General features: G+C 30.8%; 2 protein-coding genes across 2 annotated transcripts; one reads left to right on the top strand and one right to left on the bottom strand.

The window, feature by feature from the left end:
* Nucleotides 1–6,694: 6,694 nt before the first annotated feature.
* Nucleotides 6,695–11,842, top strand: LOC108215215 (preprotein translocase subunit SCY1, chloroplastic). Its single transcript, XM_017387609.2, has 8 exons — nucleotides 6,695–6,983; nucleotides 7,660–7,802; nucleotides 7,906–8,291; nucleotides 9,098–9,397; nucleotides 9,483–9,572; nucleotides 10,338–10,461; nucleotides 11,197–11,360; nucleotides 11,482–11,842. Exons 1-8 carry the CDS (start codon nucleotides 6,805–6,807, stop codon nucleotides 11,704–11,706), a joined length of 1,611 nt encoding a protein of 536 aa, XP_017243098.1. The 5' UTR covers nucleotides 6,695–6,804; the 3' UTR covers nucleotides 11,707–11,842.
* Nucleotides 11,843–13,922: 2,080 nt separating this feature from the next.
* On the bottom strand, nucleotides 13,923–17,057 carry LOC108214751 (probable alpha,alpha-trehalose-phosphate synthase [UDP-forming] 11). Its single transcript, XM_017386920.2, has 3 exons — nucleotides 14,924–17,057; nucleotides 14,533–14,806; nucleotides 13,923–14,345 (listed from the first exon to the last, which is right to left on the bottom strand). The coding sequence occupies exons 1-3, from the start codon at nucleotides 16,852–16,854 to the stop codon at nucleotides 14,058–14,060; spliced, it is 2,493 nt and encodes an 830-aa protein (XP_017242409.1). The 5' UTR covers nucleotides 16,855–17,057; the 3' UTR covers nucleotides 13,923–14,057.
* Between the last annotated feature and the right edge of the window lie 2,985 nt (nucleotides 17,058–20,042).

Raw genomic sequence — 20,042 nt, 5'->3', positions numbered from 1 at the left:
ATAATAACACATGCAGTGAAAAAATTTCATTATCAATGACGTATACACTTTAATCTGAAAAAAAAAACAAGAAATATAAGTTTTTCTTCATTCAGACTATGAATTCAGATCAATTTGATAATGATAACAAGACAAATTTTGATTATATGTCCATAACATACCCTCTTATATGGAGTTACGTAGCACACCATTATAAATATATACATAATATATATTTTATTATATTTTTTATGAAATATAATTGCAATACATAATAAACTTCTAGAAGAATCTTAATTTATTTATTAAATAAATTTAATAATAAAATTAATAATAAAATTAAATTTAATCATAAAACTAATAAAATTAGCTAAAATTTATATTTAAATTATAGGTAAACACTTAATAGAATTTTAATATTATTAATATACATAGAGGATTCCCTAAAATATTTTGTTATTTCTAGTAATAATGTGAAAGATTCTTTTGAAATATTTAATTTTTCTTGTATAAATTATTCACCCTATATAATCTTTTGACTCTTCACATATTTTAAATTAATATTATTTTGAAGAATTTCAAACTAAGTAATATTAAAGAATCCTAATTTTAAAATTATAATAATTTTAAAAAGAACACTTCAAGAATTCTTCAAATGTTAAAAGTTATAGGTGAAACACTTAATAGAAATCTTAATATTATTAATATAATGAAGGGTACGAGAATCTATAAGATATTCTGTCATTTTGTACCAAGATTTTTTAAAATAAATATATACAAGATTCACTGAGATATTTTATTACAAAATTTATATGTTAAATGTAAAATATTATTATATTATAGGTGAAACACTTAATAGAATCTTAATATTATTATATATATAGAAGATTCTCTAAAATATTTTGTTATTTCTGGTAATAATGTGCAAGATTCTTTTAGAATATTTAATTTTTCTTTTTATAAATTATTCACCCTATAATATTTTTTTGACACTTCAAATATTTTTAAATTAATATTATTTTGAAGAATTTCAAACTAATTAATATTAAAAAACCATAATTTAAAAATTATAATAATTTTAGAAAGAACACTTCAAGAATCCTTCAAATGTTAAAAGTTATAGGTGAAACACTTAATAGAATCTTAACATTATTAATACAATGAAGGCTACGAGGATTTATAAGATATTCTGACATTTTTTGTATCAAGATTTTTTAAAATATATATATACAAGATTCACTAAGATATTTTACTATAAATATTACCTGTTAAATGTAATATAATATTATTATTTTAAATCTTTTCAAGTTGAATCTCTTAAAATTTGAAATTTGAAATTCAAATTGAATATACATTAAATGATTGACAATCTATTTAAAGATGATATTAATGTGGGAATGATTTGGTATATATTTATGTTACAAAACTACCTTATATACGCTAGATTTGATTGACATAATTAATTATTACAATACAGTATAATACGGTATATCATTTAACACAAGGATTGTTCGATTTTCTTGATAAGCTGAGTTTTCTTAGGATCTTCCCCTATATATAGAGAGAGAGAGAGAGTGTGTGAGGTTCCAGAGAAAACCTACATATCAAGAAAACCGAGAAAACCAGTATTAATTACGTACATTTGTACGGTATTCCTTTTTTAATTGCAATCAGAATACATCCAAATAGAAGGGAAATCTTGGACAAAATCTTGTGAATATTTGCATATCTTTTATTTATGGTATTTCCAAAATTCAATTTTCTATATCAATTAATGTGACATACATTTCCAAATATCAATCAATTAACATGATTTTTGCACATATCTTAATGAATATACTAACTTCTAATAAAACACACAGTGGAATCAATTAAATAATAAATTTAACAAACATAAGCTTTTCCTAAATGTCATACTAATAAATACATTAAGATTCTATTATAGATTTTATTAATATTCTACCAAGTGTCATATTAATATTAATAAGATTCTACTAAGTAATTCGTTTTATTATATATTAATTTCTCTTATTTGATTTTCTAATTATATCAAGAATCCATTACAAAGTGTTTAAATAGTCAATCATATATTGATATGATTTATTATGTGTTCTTTTTAAACGATGTAGAATTTAATATAATAAAATTGATACATTAATTAATATTATAATAATCAATGCATGAAACTTTCGAATCTTAAATAAATAAAATAATCAAGAGAATTTTAACAAAATATTTTTTGTTATAGATTAATTAGTATTAGTAATATGCAATAAAATATTTTTGAGCGTATTCAAATAGAATTTTTTTATTATCTATTATAAAATAACATGTAATAGATCAAAATATTATTATTATGTATCGGAGATATTTAACAATATTATTAAAATTGTAATAAGATTCTACTAACAATATAAAATTACAATAAATTTCTAAATCATGTGAATGAGTTTATTTTATAGATACATTAAGATTTCAATAAAAAGTTTCATAAGATGATTCATTTGAATAATGGTTAGAGATTCGTTAGTAACACAGGCAGAACACATTAAAAGAATCTTGTATTATACATAATCAAACTATCAAAATTTGTAAAAAAAACTTTTAACAGAATCTTAGTTTAGTTATTAAATAAATTTAATACTAAAATTAATAATTAAAATAAATTATATCATAGAACTAATAAATTAGCTAAAATTTATATTATGTGGGGCCGTTTGGCTGAACTTAAAAGAAGTGACTTATTGCTCAGAATAAAGAAGTGGATTAAAAGTGAGAAGTTGGTGTGAACTTATAAGCTATCAGAAGTGTTTGGATATCATGACTTATAAGCTACCTTTTATAAGTGTTTGGATAATTTAACTTATAATTTGGTATAGGTTCATAATTTTGTAATATAATAATTTGTTTCTATTAAAAAATAAATTATAATAATATAAGACCTTTTATTATTTATACATGAAATATTTTATAAATACAAAATTTTATTATTAAAAACTATTATAATAATAAATTTAAGATTTATTATGCATCTCGAGTCATGAATTAATTAAATTTTTTTGAGATTATCTCTCGTATATATGGTCTCGTGTGTGGATTTCATATATTTCAGATTTTATAATGTTTCTTTAGTATCAGAATTGTCTGGGATCTGAAACATTAAGCAATATTGTACGGAAGAAGATCAGAAAGAAGTTAAGTCTCGGAAAAAAGCTAGGTTCTCTGGCTTTTTTCTTGGGTTATAATATTTAAGCACTTCATATAATTTGCCAAACGGGCAGCAAATAAGTGGAAGTGGGCTTATGCCACTTTTAAGCTCATAAGCACTGCATCCAAACACCTACGTTATATGTTAAACACTTAATAGAATCTTAATATTATTAATATAGAGGAAAGTTCTATGGAGACCGCATTTTTATCGGAGACCTCGGAGACCACGTATATTCTGCAATCAAAACACTGTAAAATACATTATTTTGTAAAATATGTTCTACAAATATCATGTATTCATTAAAATTGTTGAAGATCATCAATGTTTAATAAGTAGATAATGCATGTTTTGCAAGTTGAACAAATGTTCTGCAAATTAAACATATTTCATAGAACAAAACATTTTGTAATGTTCTACATGTAAAACTTATATGATATTCAAGATTTTAAATGTAATAATGATTTCGGAGAACATGATTTGTAAAATTATACGTTTTGCAATGTTTTTATGAAATATTTTACTTGCAGAACATATGTGGTCTCCAAGTCTCCAGAAAAAATGTGGTCTCCATTGAACTTAACTCTATTAATATATATAGAAAATTCTCTAAAATATTTTATTATTTTTAGTAGTAAATATTTGTATTGTGCAAGATTCTTTTTGAATATTTAATTTTTCTTATACAAATTATTCACCCTATTATTCTTTTGACTCTTCAAATATTTTCAAATTAATATTATTTTGAAGAATTACAACCTAATTAATGTTAAAGATTCCTAATTTAAAAATTATATTAATATTAAAAAGAACACTTCAAGTAACTTTCAAATGTTAAACGAATACTTAGTTCCCACTAGATTTTTCACATATTTATTACTAAAAATAATAAAATATTTTAGAGAATTTTCAATATATATTAATAATGTTAAGATTTTATTAAGCGTTTGACCTATAACATAATTAATAATGTTAAGATTCTGTTATATTAATAATGTTAAGATTCTATTATATTGATAATGTTAAGATTCTATTAAGTGCGTGACCTATAACATAATATAAATTTTAGCTAATTTTATTAGTTTTATGATTTAATTTAATTTAATTATTAAGTTTATTAAACTTATTTAATAAATAAACTAAGATTTTGCTAAAAGTTTTATTATAAATTTTGATAGTTTGATAAGGTGGGTTTTCTTAGGATCTTCCTCCTACACACACTATATTAATATAAATTACCGAATAGTTTCATTACTATACGAGCTTCTTTGTAATGTTGGCCATGCTCGTCTCTATCATCCAGTTATAATTAATTATAAGTTGATAATAATAAAATATATTGTGTTATATTATATTTTCCCGTTCAAGTTATATAAAGTATATAATATAAATAAAAATGATTTGTAGTTAGTTTATTTCTTATGAGTAACTTTTGTCACAAAAAAGTTTGAAAATTTAATTCACTGAAAAAGGTATCCCAAACTAACTTCTAACTTTAAATCAGTATCTGATTTTAAGTCGGCTTCTGAATTATTACACAAACAGATATTTTTCAGTTTAAAATTGGAAACAATTTTAAACCTCAGCTTAAAGTTGAGACAAACATGCTCTTAGCAACCTAAGAAAATCATAACAGAATACCATCAACTGGAAGCATAGCTGTGACTTGGTTCAACCACTTAATCGATGTTAAACTGATGTACATGATATAGGCTGCGCTTGAATTATTCTTGATGGTATATATGTTTTTTCTAAAGAAAATTTTGTTTCGGTAAGATGAATGTCAACCGCCAAGCACCTCGTAAATTATTATCTTAAACAAAAAGTCAACATAAAATTACCATACACTTCACAACCTTTGAAAACTCAAGTTACAGGAAACTTAACAATGTTGTAGAGTGTTTTAAAGTGTCAAAGTGTCACGTAGGAAACTCTATGGTAGGCTGATAAATAACTTGAAGGAATGTAATATGTTCGACAATTCAAAGACTTCTATAAAAAAGCTAAGTGTGCAACAAGTCTACATGTTAGCATAAACTCAAAGCTAGCTGAAAACGACGTTATATTATGGCCAACTCAGAGCAATTGATAAGTCAAGCATTATGCAGCTAAACGCGTAATCAATAGCACAGTGAAGTCAAGCTCTCAACTCAAGAAAGTAGTGGAATGAAATCGACAAAATGAACTAGCAATATCTTTCGCAAGATTTTGTTCTTTCCTAGGAAAATAGATGACAAGCCTACACTTAGTTTGAAACTCACATCAGAAATTAACGAACATGATGAAAGATGAAAAAAAAACAAATGATAGTGAAAATTTTGCGCTCCAAATTGCAAGTTGCTAATATGAGTTAGAGATAAATTTTTGTGCTAAAAGTTCTAATTAGCTTACTTAGACAATTCTGTAAAAACACATGTGCTAGTCTATAAAGTCATGTCTCTATATTTCATTTTAGTAAGAGTCAGTATCTTAGAACTCATTTGTGTAAGTTTCAAGTTTGTAGTTGGAATCTTCGATAAATTTAAGTGAGTCGGTATCTATTGAAGCACTTAGAACTCATCTCTGTAAGTTTCAAGTTTATAGTTGGGTCGAAGAACCTAGATTATAGCACAATTCAAAACAAATAAATTTATTAGTTTAAAGTTAACTTCGTTTGCATTTTTATCTTTAGCTTTGCAACTTTTATTGCTACTTTGTGTCTTCACTCACTCTTTGCCGGGTGTTTTCATTTTTTATTGTTGTGTTTGTAGATTTAACACGAAAATTTTAAAATAATATAAGAATAAACATTCACCCCCTCTTCGTGTAATTCTCAATTTCACCATATTGTTTACTTATCTTATCCATACTACCTACTAGCCGTAAATCTCTTTTATTCTCCGGAATATCATTATAGGCTTGAAATGAATTTTTTTAATTACGTATGCATTTTCAGAATAGATTTTTATTAATTGTTGATATAAATTTAAAGATTTGTGATAGAAGGCTTTATAATGAGTTAAGTAAGTTATGAAACATCTAAATAATTACGATCAAACATGTTGAATTTGTAATGAATTCTATCATACTTGTCATCATACAATAATTTTATGACTCATCAACATATTACTTAATATATTTTTTACTTTATAAATTTTATTTGAGTTTGATATTTGGCTTTCAAGTCTAAGGCATGATTATTATTGATTTGTTTTCATTGTAGCTAAAATATTTATATGAAGAGAAGGTTTTTATGATTTTGTGTTATATTATATTATAAATTATTTTACAATTTAGTTGATAAATATTTTATTAGGACGTCAATGTAATATAGATATATTTATAATCGAGAAAATGTCTTGTTAAATATAATGTATTTATACATAAAATTAAAGTTATATATAGATATGCCAAATTTGAGAATAAAATTAATGATTTACTAAAAAATCACGTTAAAGTACTAAAATTACGTCAAAAAAAAAAAAAGCACTAAGATTATTAAAACTTGTTTTAGATTGGGCAGTAAAGATTCGGATATTATCGAACTGTGGCTCAACTCCAGCTACTCATGAAGACATGAACACAACAAGATGAGGAGTGTGGCATCAAGTTAATGTCTTGAGATACAAAAACGAAAAATGTTGATAACTGTTAGAGATGTGTGTTCTTGGTCCCAGTTCAATTCTTTCACAACTCCCAAGCACTGCTATAATTTCAACTACAATTCTTCAAAGTTGCCCAGATATTGTTCTATCTCCATTTGCAGAAGCAGTCTCTCTCTCAACCCAAAACCCAATTCTGACCTCCATTCTAACAGGTACCCATTTCACTTTCTTCATTATTTCTTGGATTTTTCTGATGGGGTTTTTGATTTTGTGTGTATGGTATTTGAAGGCTTTATAACTTGTCAAGTAAAGTAATAAGGAGAAGAGAGTTCTGGCTAGATTTTCTTGGTGTAAAGATTGGATCTTTTTGCATATGAGTATGGCTCATTTTTTTAAGTTTTGTTGTCAAGCTCACAAGTTTTCTTTGTTTTTCTGGGGGGGGGGGGGGGGGGGGGGTCTTGAATTGTGATTTGTGGTGTATCATGAATTCATAATTGTGATTCCAAAACTTTGAAATTTTTGAGAATTATTCGATGAATTGGCAGTGATACTATATATATTTGATGAATTGATGACTGTATAATTTGTTACAAAGTGCAAAAAGGGGTTTTGGCAAGGCTCTACTCAGATGAGCACGGGTTTTTTAGTTCTGTATAAAAATATGCGTGAACTGGGTGAGGAATCAAACCCATGACCTTGCCGTAGCCTGTAGGGAGAGGCTTGGTATAAAAGACTCTGTCACTAGGCTATCCCAGAATCCACAATAACTGTCATTTTAAATCTTTAGTCGTCAAGCTTAAAAATTTTCATAAATTTGGTGTCTGCCCTCAAGCTTGGTTTCTGAAGTAATTATATCTCATATTTTAATGCTTATTGTATGATTTTCAGTTGCAAGACAGGTGTTTTTGATCCCTTGGGCATCAGTTCAGACAAGTCATTTGGTCTCAATTCTGCCTGGGATAGTTTAATTGGCTTGTTTGAGAGTTCCTCAAGTACAAAAAGGGACAAACCTTTACCTAGAGGAGTAGCAGGTATGGTTTTAAGTTATCCACATACTTCTGCGTAACTTCATATTCTACATGCTATAATTGTATGGCTCTTTAATTTTTGATTTTTGTTATATGACATTAACAGCTGCAATTGAAGATACTAGCATCGATTTTGGCGACTTTTTTAAAGGGCCATTGCCTGGAAAGTTCCTTAAACTGTTAGGCTTCTTAGCCCTTTCTCGTCTTGGAATATATATACCTCTAGGCGGAGTAAATAGGGAGGCTTTCACTGGGAGTTTAGATCAGAACAGTATATTAAGCACCTTAGATTCATTCTCTGGAGGAGGCATTGGACGACTTGGGATATGCTCTCTTGGTATTGTTCCGTTCATTAATGCATCAATTGTGTTTCAGCTTCTAACACAACTCTACCCTAAGTTGCAAGATCTTCAGAAAAGAGAAGGTGAAGCTGGGAGAAAGAAGATACTCCAATACACTCGCTATGCTTCCGTTGGATTTGCCATCGTACAGGTATGCACTTCATAATTTTGTTTCTCAACCTGTCAAAATGTCGAACTTTTTGCCCAATTTTTATTGTGTCGAGAATTGCTAAACATTTTTCTGTGGGAGGAAAGTTTATTTGTTGTAAATTCTATCTGCTTTGTTAAGCTTGCTCAATGAGAAAGTACGATTGCATCACTCTATGCAACTCTTTTATTTGATACCTATTGTAGAATGGAAAATGTAAACTTTTACCTGGAGCAATCTGTAACCATGGAAAGTGTAAACTTTTACCCAGAGAAATGTTTAAACTGTCACGTGGTCCTACTACCATATTATCCTGATATGTGCTGTGGTATATAGTTTAATTTAACTTAAAAGGTTATAAACTGCTTGAAATATCATGGCATGTTTCACCTAGTGCTGTATAAACATCTTGCTGGATCCAAAGTTCAAAATTAGAAACTATAGATCCAATATAATAACTGACAGTTAAGGTCGGAGCTTGCCAATACCAACTATGGGATAATTATATTACTTTTCATCAACATTCTTATGTTTTAGTTGTATCACAATTGAATTGAACCGTAGGGGTAGGTTAGGACTATTCTTAATTTAAGTGTTTTATGATCATGGCCCATTGTTGATAGTAGTTGGAGTTGTCGTCTAAATCTTAGGCTGTGACTGATTGTATAAACTATCAGCCTATTCATGTATATAGATGGATAAAAGATTCAGGGTCCATGCATAAACTGGAATTTTGTGTTAATATCTATATCATAACTACTAACAATAGGTACTATAGACATTATGTCACAAGTTAAGCTTTCGTGCAGGCAATTGGCCAAGTACTCTACCTCCGCCCTTATGCCAATGACTTCAGTACCCAGTGGGTTCTGTCTTCAGTTATTCTATTAACGCTTGGATCAGTTGGTACAACGTATATAGGCGAACGGATCACTGACTTGAAACTTGGAAACGGAACATCTCTTTTGATCTTTACAAGCATTATATCCTATTTACCAGCATCTTTTGGCAGAACAGTTGCACAGGCATTTCAGGATGGCAACTATACCGGACTCATCACTATCGTTGTCTCATTTGTGTTGCTTGTACTCAGCATTGTTTATGTTCAGGTAAGCACTGATTATTGTTATATATAAAGCCGGTTGATATGCTGATACAGAAATTGTTAACAATGCTCTCCACAAAGGGTCTCAGGAAGCAGAAAGGAAAATTCCGCTTAATTATGCTTCGAGGTACACTAGCAAAGCAGGCGGGCTTCAAAAATCTGCATACCTGCCGTTTAAGGTTTGATTCCTTGGTTTTGATGTTGTGATAATCTGCATAATAATTGTAATAGCTTCTAGAACTAAATGAGCTTGGATCTTTTCTAATTAACACCACTGAGCTTCTAATTTTATTTGAAGTCATTTGTATATTCATAAGGAAATTTTTATTGGGGTATTTACACAAATTAATAGGACAGATGTTAGTTGCAGTCAAATAGCTATCGGCACAGGAAAGACAAGGAAGAAATGTATCATAAAACCATTGTTATTGATGTGTGATATAAATTATTTAAAATCATATCTGGCTAAACAAAAGCCCTCAAACTGCCATTTTTCCAGACTTCGGTTTGTGCCACCACCATTGGAAAAAAAATAGTGAGACAAGAAGTCCTACTATCTGGGTTACAAGCATCCACTCTCTTGCGTTGCATTTTGCATCAGGATCCAGTATCTTGCCTACTATCTGGGTTATAAGCATCCCCTTGCTTAAGTTGCATGTTGCGTCAGGCTCCAGTATCTTCGCATATGAAGTGTAATGTTGCCGTGCTTAAATATTGTTTTAATTCTTACCACTCAGATTACGGTAACCATAAGGTTCAATTATAGGGATGCTTTACTTGAAAACAAGAAGTTTCTTTTTATCTACTGCAGAAAGAAGTAAAATTTTCTGATTGACCAACACTATATGCTTCCCTTGCTACATCTATGTTTCAAGTGACCTTTAAATTCAATGTTTATGCTTTTGTAATTTTATATGGTACATATAATAATATTGGTTGACCAGGTAAATAGTTCAGGAGTGATGCCAATCATCTTTTCTACATCATCTTTAGCACTACCTGGTACACTAGCACGATTTACCGGCTTGAGTGCGCTAAAAAATGCTGCAGTGGCTCTAAACCCAGGGGGTAAGAACCATGTTGAAACTTGATATGTATAGTAAATATGGTTCCTGAGTTTTTAAAATTTCTGATATAGAGCTTTGTTTCCTCTCATGCACCATCTAGATAATGTTTTTGTTGGCCGATATTGTACATTCTGGTTATTGCTCACTGTTTATGATAGAGTTTGTGGTTTCTTTTCCATCCTTGATTACAACAATAGATCAGGAATGGGAGAAGCCGTTGAGAAGGGGAACAACATATGCAATGAAAACAAAACTTTATATGTAAAAAAAAGTAAAACCTCTAATGTAGTAATTACCTACCAAATTCCTTCTTTTAGGATTCAAGTCTTGTTTTTTTTTTCTGATAACAATTTCATAGTGGTCGTTTAAAGGTTTTCTCTAATATAAGAAGCAACCTGTATTCGAGTTATCATTATTTGTGTATATATGATACATCACATTATATCTGCCGTATTCAGATCATCCAATTTAAGCTGAAGGAACTATGCGTCTAAAACAATTGCTTATTTGTAATGACTGGTGTTGTTTGTAAAGTTGATGCATTTTTATGTGAATGGCAATATGTGGCGCTTCTATTCAATTTGCTTCTATAGTTATATCACTTGCCCGAAATGGGAAAAAGTACCCAAACCCATACAATTGGTGTGTCTTGATTCTGCACTAGAGTCTAAAGCATATTCTGTTTCTGTATGTTCATCTCTTTGTAAGAAAAGATTTTTAACCACATTATCAACAGGTTCTTTATATGTCCCAACAAACATCGTCTTAATAGCCTTCTTTAACTACTACTACACTTTCCTGCAATTGGACCCTGATGATGTGAGTGAACAATTAAAGCGCCAGGGTGCCTCAATCCCACTTGTACGACCTGGTAAAAGCACGGCTACTTACATTAAGACGGTAATTTCCTGTTCTGATAATTACTCAGCACTGTCAATTTTGCTCTCGATTTGTTTCTGATTTGCTCAAGTTTGAATTATTTTTTTCTAACGGTAATTTATGAAATTGTGAATTCATGCAGGTTCTGAGTCGAATATCGGTTCTAGGATCTGCTTTTTTGGCGATTCTGGCTGGTGGTCCTGCACTGATCGAACAAACTACACACCTGACTGCTTTTAGAGGGTTTGCAGGCACATCAGTTCTCATTCTTGTTGGTTGTGCTACAGATACAGCAAGAAAAGTTGAGGCAGAGATAATATCACAGAAGTACAAGAATATAGAGTTTTATGACATTGAGAAATATTAGCTCTTGGTAGTCAAATCTAAAATCAGACTCCAAAGAGGGAAAAGTACTATATTTAAAGATCTAATTGCTTAGGTGACTTCTGTTTACATGTATGTTCATGTTGTATCTATATAGCAGATGTTTCTCTGTACTTTCAGCATGGCTCACACGACGTATCTATATGACTATACGCCGTACGGTGAGCATTTTAGTGGTGAAGTATACGACTCACACGATTATCCTCTATTGTTTAAAAGTTAAGGTTTTTTAACTAATCCAGTTGTGAAGCAGCCGTTGATAAATTTTGGTTGAAATAACACAACAGTTCTCTCAATTCTAAATCAGAGACTTGGTTGTATCCAAGTTTTTTACCAAACTTGCTCGAACTAGACTGATAATATGGGCTTAATTTGACTCCAACTTGGGAGGACTGAATACGACTAGACCTGACAATTTGGTACACGACACGAAAACACGACACGAAAAGTTCGGGTTTGGTTTTCAATATTCGGTACACGAACACGAAAGTACACGAACACGAAAATACACGTTGAATTTAGTGTCGGGTTCGGGTTTTTATTTTATATACACGAATGTACACGATATATATATTTTTTTAAAAAAATAAGTATATATTCGTGTAAAAATATATATATTTATATATATAATATATATACATGTACCAATTTGTACACAATTGTATACATATATAAAGATTTAATATATATTTCACTATATAATACATAAAAATGCATATATTTCATTAAATAATACATAAAAATGTATTTTTTTAAATATATTTTAATTAAATTTAATTATGATATTTATATTAAATGTACACGAAAAGTACACGAAAAGTACACGACACGTTTCGAAACGGGTACGGGTTTGAGACTAGGTACACGAATCTGAAACGGGTCGGGTACGGGTTTCACCTTCAAGTATACGAAACGCGAAAGTACACGACACGAAAGTACACGACACGATACGATTGCCAGATCTAAATACGACTGATATTATGGGCTGGATGTTGAATTAGAGCATACATACATTTGGATGGGAGAAGAAATTTTAGTGGATTCAACCTGACCGAACTTTTAGCGTGGGTTTCTCTAATTTAGGTTGGATAAGGAACTGAGTGCAATAAACCCAATTTTGATAATGGTAAACAAAATGTAAAGTAATGGGCTGGGTTTTCTCAGGTATTCTGCTTTTTTTTTTTTGTCAGGTTCTGCAAGATATAACTTTTTTTTTTTTTTTGACAAATATGGCTTATAGCCTTACAAATGAGTACCTGTTCTACGAAACTCTCGCCCAGGGTCGAAGCCAGGACCTGGGACGACAGAGGATAAGCTCTTTACCACTGAGCTATCCAACCGTGCAAGATATAACTTAATTGGGTGTAAATGATCTAAATTATCTGTGAGATTTTTAAATTCATCTCATGAATATTTCAATATGATTTGATAATAATAAAATCGATATTCTCAAATATATTATCAAGCTGAATTTATGATTCAAATTACTCTAAATATAAGTTAGAATTATATTTGTTATTTTGATATATTTTATTTATTAAATCAAATTCATAAACTTAATATTTAGTAAAAGTGTAAAGTGCATTTGTGTAATCATATTTTGTGTCAGACCACTTGCAATAACCACTTTCAAACACTTGCAATAATATTCAGAGTTCTATTTTTTCTTTTTCAAAGTGTGTTCTTACGATAATTTGGACTGACAGTCGTTAACAAAAATGACGAAATTTATGTATTTTAAAGCCTTTTCCTACTTCAACTTACCGGAAATTGTTGCAGAAGCATGCTCCGTCGTGTGGAACCTTGTATCATTCCCGATACTAATCTTCAGGATGCGACACACATATAAATAAGTGACAATTCTCACATATTCGCAAATTCTTTACAATTGTTATAGTGGAACAACTTTTGAATTTTTAAAAAAATTTCCCTAACAGATGAATTAAAAATTACTTCATATTCATAAACAATAAGTAATTTTATTTTAAATTAAGTCTATATTGAACTTTTCTCCCACCTAGTCATAACTCTTGCTAACTAAACTAATATTTTGTAGGTGTCCACTAAAAAAACATGTTATAATCGATGTGAATTTAGTAAACTTGATATATAAACTGCATTTGTTGAATAAACATATTTATTTTTCTGTGATATATTCATAACTCAGATTTTATATGTTCCAATCCTGAATAGAAGGTATAAACAAGTAAATCACCGCGCTCTTGTAGAGCTAACATCAGGATTATATATATATTAAATTAAAAAGGTGAAAAGAGGAGGCAAACTGTTATGTGACTAGTTTGTAAACTTGGCTACTGGATTAAACTTAAGTATTCACATACTACGGTAGCGTTTATGAGAGACTTGAGACTCTGGAGGTTGCGCAAGCCTTTGAAGCATCTTAATAACTTCGTCAGTGTCGTCGAGGTAGAACTTAGCGTTACTCGGTTTACGACCTACAGTGCAGGCATACACTTCAGCCTCAGTGACACATTTGGCAACACTGGCAAACATGTCTTCATCCGAGGAGTCATCTCCTACACACAGCACAAAGTCCGGCAACCTATTGTTGCTCCGCATGGTTGCAATAAGTCTCTCCACAGCAACACCCTTGCTCACACCCTGCAATCGAGTTAACTCCACGGATGAGCTCAAAACAAGATTGCATGTTTACAAGACACGTTAGAAGTCATAGCATGTCCAAAGTTTACTTGTGAACGTTTACTAAATTGTTTCGGTAACCTAGAATCCTAGACACATTAAACTAATTTCATTTCAAAAGTAGAAGAAATGGATATGTTCTTCATACCTGTGGTTTCACTTCCACAATCTGTTGACCTCTTTTGACAACTACAGGCTCATTGGCAAGCACGCTCTCAAGATGATCATGGAGCTCCTTTGCCTGACACGAACCAAAATCAGGATCAGCTTGTTGATGGTTCCACACCAATGCACTTTCCTTCTGCTCTATAAATGAGCCATCCGTTGCCTCTGTGTAATGCTCCATTACAGGCAGTGCTATCCTTTTCCATCCAAAATAATCCGCTGACATGCTGCACTCCCATCGCGAATCCTGAGTCCACCTATGATAAAAAGAAATAAATGTATTATAATCTTTTGCAGGTATAGAAGAGACTTCGGTTAACTTAAGGCACAAAACACTTCTATTCTACAGAAAATATTAAGAACACCGAGCTTACCTTGTAAAGTAACCATGTTCAGCTGATAGACCGAGTCTTCTACATGGTGCAAACCAAGTGCTTAAGGATTCCTTTCCTCTGCCACTCACAATAAACACAACATTTTGTGGTTCACTGCACAACTTCTCCAGAACTTTGATAACTTCACTGCTTGGTGCTTTGTCAACTGTACCTTGTGGCATCATGGTGCCATCATAATCCAGCAGAATAAGCCGATTGTTGGTGCTCCTGTAAGCAGAGACAATGTCTTCCACAGAGAGTTTTCTGAAATTTGGGCCCATTGCAACAACTTTGAAACTCAAACCAAACCCAAGTTCCAAACATCTCTGGTTAAGATGCCCAGTACAAGCTCTCTTCAGATCTTGGTCAAAACTCCTAGCCCAGTAAGCAACATCATGAGAGCTTACATACTTGTAATGTTTCTCATGGCGCAACTGCTTCTCCGTATTTGACATTGATAAAGCCGATCTCATTGCATCAGAGACACTTTCAACATTCCAAGGATTAACCCGAATTGCCCCGCTCAGCGATGGAGAGCACCCAACGAATTCAGAGACAATAATAACACTCTTCCTTATGGCTTCTTGGCCTTCAAGTCCCATTGCCTTGTCTATTACAGGACTCCCTTGTCTAGACACGGTGTACTTGTAAGGTACCAAATTCATCCCATCTCTCAAGGCATTCACGACACAACAGTCTGATATGGCATAATACGCAACTTTGTCTCGAGTTGAAACTGGACCATTGACAAATACAATAGGCACATAATCCAAATCACCGAACTTCTGATTAATCTCAGTAGCAACTCGTTCAGTCTCATCTATAACTTGTTGAATGTCCCGACCCTGGCTTCTAGCTGGATTCAAAATCTGAACCAAAACCACTTTCCCTCTTAAATGGGGATACTCTTCCAGCAACTTCCCCATTGCATAAAACTTCGAACTAATCCCCTTAAAAATATCCATATCATCAACGCCCAACATCACAGTTTTCCCATTAAACCTTTCCCTCAATTCCTTAACTTTCTCCCCCGTGTCCTCCAAGGCCTTAACCGATTCTATCAGACCCATATGTATACCAACCGGAAGAATCTTAATACACACAGTTCTACCATAATACTCTAACCCAATGTAGCCCCTCATTAACTTAGAATCCACACCCAACAATCTACTACAAGCTGACAGAAAATGCCTGGCATAATCATATGTATGAAACCCCAAAAGATCACAATTCAACAAAGCCCTCAAAATCTCAGTCCTAACAGGCAATGCACGATACATCTCCGACGAAGGAAATGGACTATGCAAGAAAAACCCAAGCTTAACCTTATGAAACTTCTTCCTCAAAAAAGTGGGCAATAGTAAAAGATGATAATCTTGTATCCAGACATAATCATGATCAGGGTTTAACACTTCAGCCACTCTCTGAGCAAAAATCTTATTAGCAGAAATATAAGCTTGCCACATATTCTTATCAAACTTAACACCAACATTCTCAGTCATAGGCAATCTATAATGAAACAAAGGCCACAAATAATGCTTGCAACAACCATGATAAAACTTATCTTGAATATCATTTGGAATAAAAGTAGGTACGCAATTAAACTTATCTAGCAACAATTCAGCCACTTCATCTTGTTCATGAGCATCAATCTCCGCATTCAAAGATCCCACATAAACAACTTCATCATTAGCCTCGAACCCCTCTTTCATCTGCAAAACCAGAGCATCTTCATCCCAATCAAACCCCCACTTTTTCGTCTCTTCATCAAACCAACACTTCAAAGGCAGCATATTAGCAACAATGATTCTCCTCTCCTCATCTGCAGACGAAACGAAGCCGGATTGATCAGCCATTTCAACTCCTGGGATTAAACCACTAGAATCATCATCACTCAACTCTAGCACATTGAAAAAAGAACGTGACAACATGACAAATTACGAGAAACTAAGAACATCCCAGATCAAAAGTTTCGATTTTGAGAAAAGGGTTGCGATTAGTTTTGGAAAATTCAGAGTTTTGGAGACGAGAATTATATACATAGTGAAGAGAAAATAGATATGGAAAGTGAATATGTTTATAAAATTATGGGATTTTTGTTTTGTTAGTAATATTTTGGTATAAGGAAGGTGGTGGAATGGATAACAACGAAGAGACCGACTTCTAAAAGTCTACGTGTAATGTGGGACCTACTCGCTTTTTTCGACGGTCAAGATTTGATTGTGATCTTCATTCATCATCAACAAAATCTCACTCTTCATATTGTCACTCCCTGTATAATGTATGTGTCTAATGTGTGTGTATAGGTTCGTGTTTGGAACTCAAACCAGCTGGTTATTAATGGAAATTCTCGACAGCTTATACGTACTAGGTTTTATTTTTGGCCATACCGTCTATCGCCAGTTGTGTTCAAATTTAACCTCTGAAATTACCAAAAACACCCAATTCCTTATCTATAATGATGACGATGAACAAGACTCCGACTCAAAAATATTACCAAAGATAATACAATATTATATATGAATTTTATATTCCTCAAACAATCATGCTATTTCTGTTATGAAGTTTTCGTAAAAATAAATATTATGAGTCCGGCATGAATCTTTAAAAAAGAAAATTAAAAAAAATTCTCAATCATAACGAAATATTGCATATATAGAAAATAAAAATTGATCATGGGAGAATAAATAAAAAAGAATGATATCGGATCTCGAAAATTGTTCACCAATTGAATATCTGAAGATTTTAATATATTTTTCAAAATCATAGTTGAATACACCTGGATGTCATAATGAAATTTTTTTTTAAAATCCAAACTGAATACACCTCTAAAGTATCTCTGATCATTCAAAGTTCCTAATAAAAATTCAATAAATCAAATTATAATTAAAAAATATAAATAATGTATAAAATGGGAACACATTATCCTTGTCTAAAAAATAGCGAGCTCATTGATGTTGCATGTTGGCTATATTTAACCCAATTCTAGACAACTGTAACAAGATTTCAAATCATCTATTACGATATTAAAATGATATATTTTATTTAGAATACTCATCAAAGTTGTTATTTTTTGAAAATATTTGCAAAAATACGATCTACAACTATACGCAATTAGATACGACTTCAGTTAATTGGCCATTTGCAAGTATAGTTGCATTTGGCTGCAACAAGTCGGATACAGTAGTTTTACAAATATTTACAAAAAATTCATATTTTTACGAAATATTTGAAAAAATGTAGTATTTTTGCAAAAAAATAATAATTTAAATTTGGATGTTTATGAGAAAACCCATTTTATTTATAACAACTTAAAATACCAATAACATAATATTTTTAGAATATAACTAATGGGTTAATAATCAAGTGACTACCAAAATGGACTCAATATATCAAGTTAGTCACTGAACACAAAACCGTCTCAAATTGGTCACTTAAGTCAGTTACATGTATCTTTAAATACGAGTTCAACGAGTAAAAGTATTATTTACATAGATTTACACATTATTCTGGAATGTTACCACAACTTAGTACAAGGTTATGGCTTCTACTATTTATGATATTATATTTAGGGGTTAATTATCAAGTTGGTCACTGAAGTGGGCTTAATGTATCAAATTGGTCACTGAACTCAAAACGGTATCAAGATGGTCACTGAAGTGGTCATAAATATCAAACAAGTACCTTGAAATAGGAGTTCAAGTAGTAAAAATATTATTTATAAAATTTTACACATTATTTTTAAATGTTACCACAACCAACTAAAAGGTTATGAATTCTAGTATTTAAAATAATATATTAATATTTTATCAAGTTTATTTATTATTTATTTTTAATTAAAACAAAGAAAATAACTATATAATAAAATATAAATAATAAAAAAACTTGATAAAATATAAATATATTATTTTAAATACTAGAAGTCATAATCTTTTAGTTGGTTATGGTAACATTTAAAAATAATGTGTAAAACTTTATAAATAATATTTTTATTACTTGAACTCGTATTTCAAGGTACTTATTTGATATTTATGGTGACTTTAGTGACCATCTTGATACCGTTTTGAGTTCAGTGATCAACTTGATACATTAAGCCTACTTCAATGACCAACTTGATAATTAACCCTTATATTTAGATTTTATCAAATTTATTTGTTATTTATTTTTTTATTATATAGTTAATTCCTTTGTTTTAATTAAAAATAAATAATAAATAAACTTGATAAAATTAAAATATATTCTTATAAATATTAGAAGTCATAACATTGTACCTAGTTGTGGTAACATTCAAGAATAATGCGTAAACCTGTGTAAATAATATTTTTACTCTTTCGACTCATATTTAAAGATACGTGTAACTGACTTAAGTGACCAATTTGAGACGGTTTTGACTCCAATGACCAACTTGATATATCGAGCCCACTCTGGTAACTCACTTGATTATTAACCCAATAACTAATCAATACAATAAGTATCGCAAAGTCAAATGTGCTAAAAAAAATATTATGATTTAATTTAACCAACCAATCAATTTATAAATGCTCTTAATTTATAATTTCATTTTAATTTATTTTTTTTGTTTTAATTTTGGTTCTTACTTCAACAATTATTCTTTATTCATGTATCATAATAAGCGATCAAGATAAATCTCGAGAAGAATTTCCTATTCAACTCTTGATTTAGACTATTTTCACACGGATCATGTCATTCTCCGAATAGGGGCGGGATAAAGTAATTAATACGAGCGTTACGAAATTAAAACAAGAAAAAAGATACGAGCGTTACGAAGGATAATTTGGGAAATAGAAAAAAGAGTGACAGATGGAACGAGTTATTTACAGCTGGTGGAGATCGACTCGGTTTGTACACATAAATTATGCAGTACGTGTATGGAGAGGGTAGTAAATAGATAACACGGCCTTCAACGCTCATCCGTGTGACTTTTCCTTTTATCTCTCTGTCTATATCTATAATTTGTGTGTATATACCTTATCCTAAACTCAAGTATATCTGTTTGTAATTTTCAATATTTTATGTACAAAATAATTTACACGTGGAAAGAGGCGAGGAAAGGAGTTTGGCACGCCTAATATCAAGGTGTAATTTGGCACGCTTTGCG

This window comes from Daucus carota, chromosome 3 (genome assembly GCF_001625215.2).
Source record: "Daucus carota subsp. sativus chromosome 3, DH1 v3.0, whole genome shotgun sequence".
In the NCBI taxonomy this organism is placed as follows: domain Eukaryota; kingdom Viridiplantae; phylum Streptophyta; class Magnoliopsida; order Apiales; family Apiaceae; genus Daucus; species Daucus carota.
The sequence above is the reverse complement of the archived record's forward strand: the minus strand, read 5'-3'. Positions and strand labels throughout refer to the sequence as shown.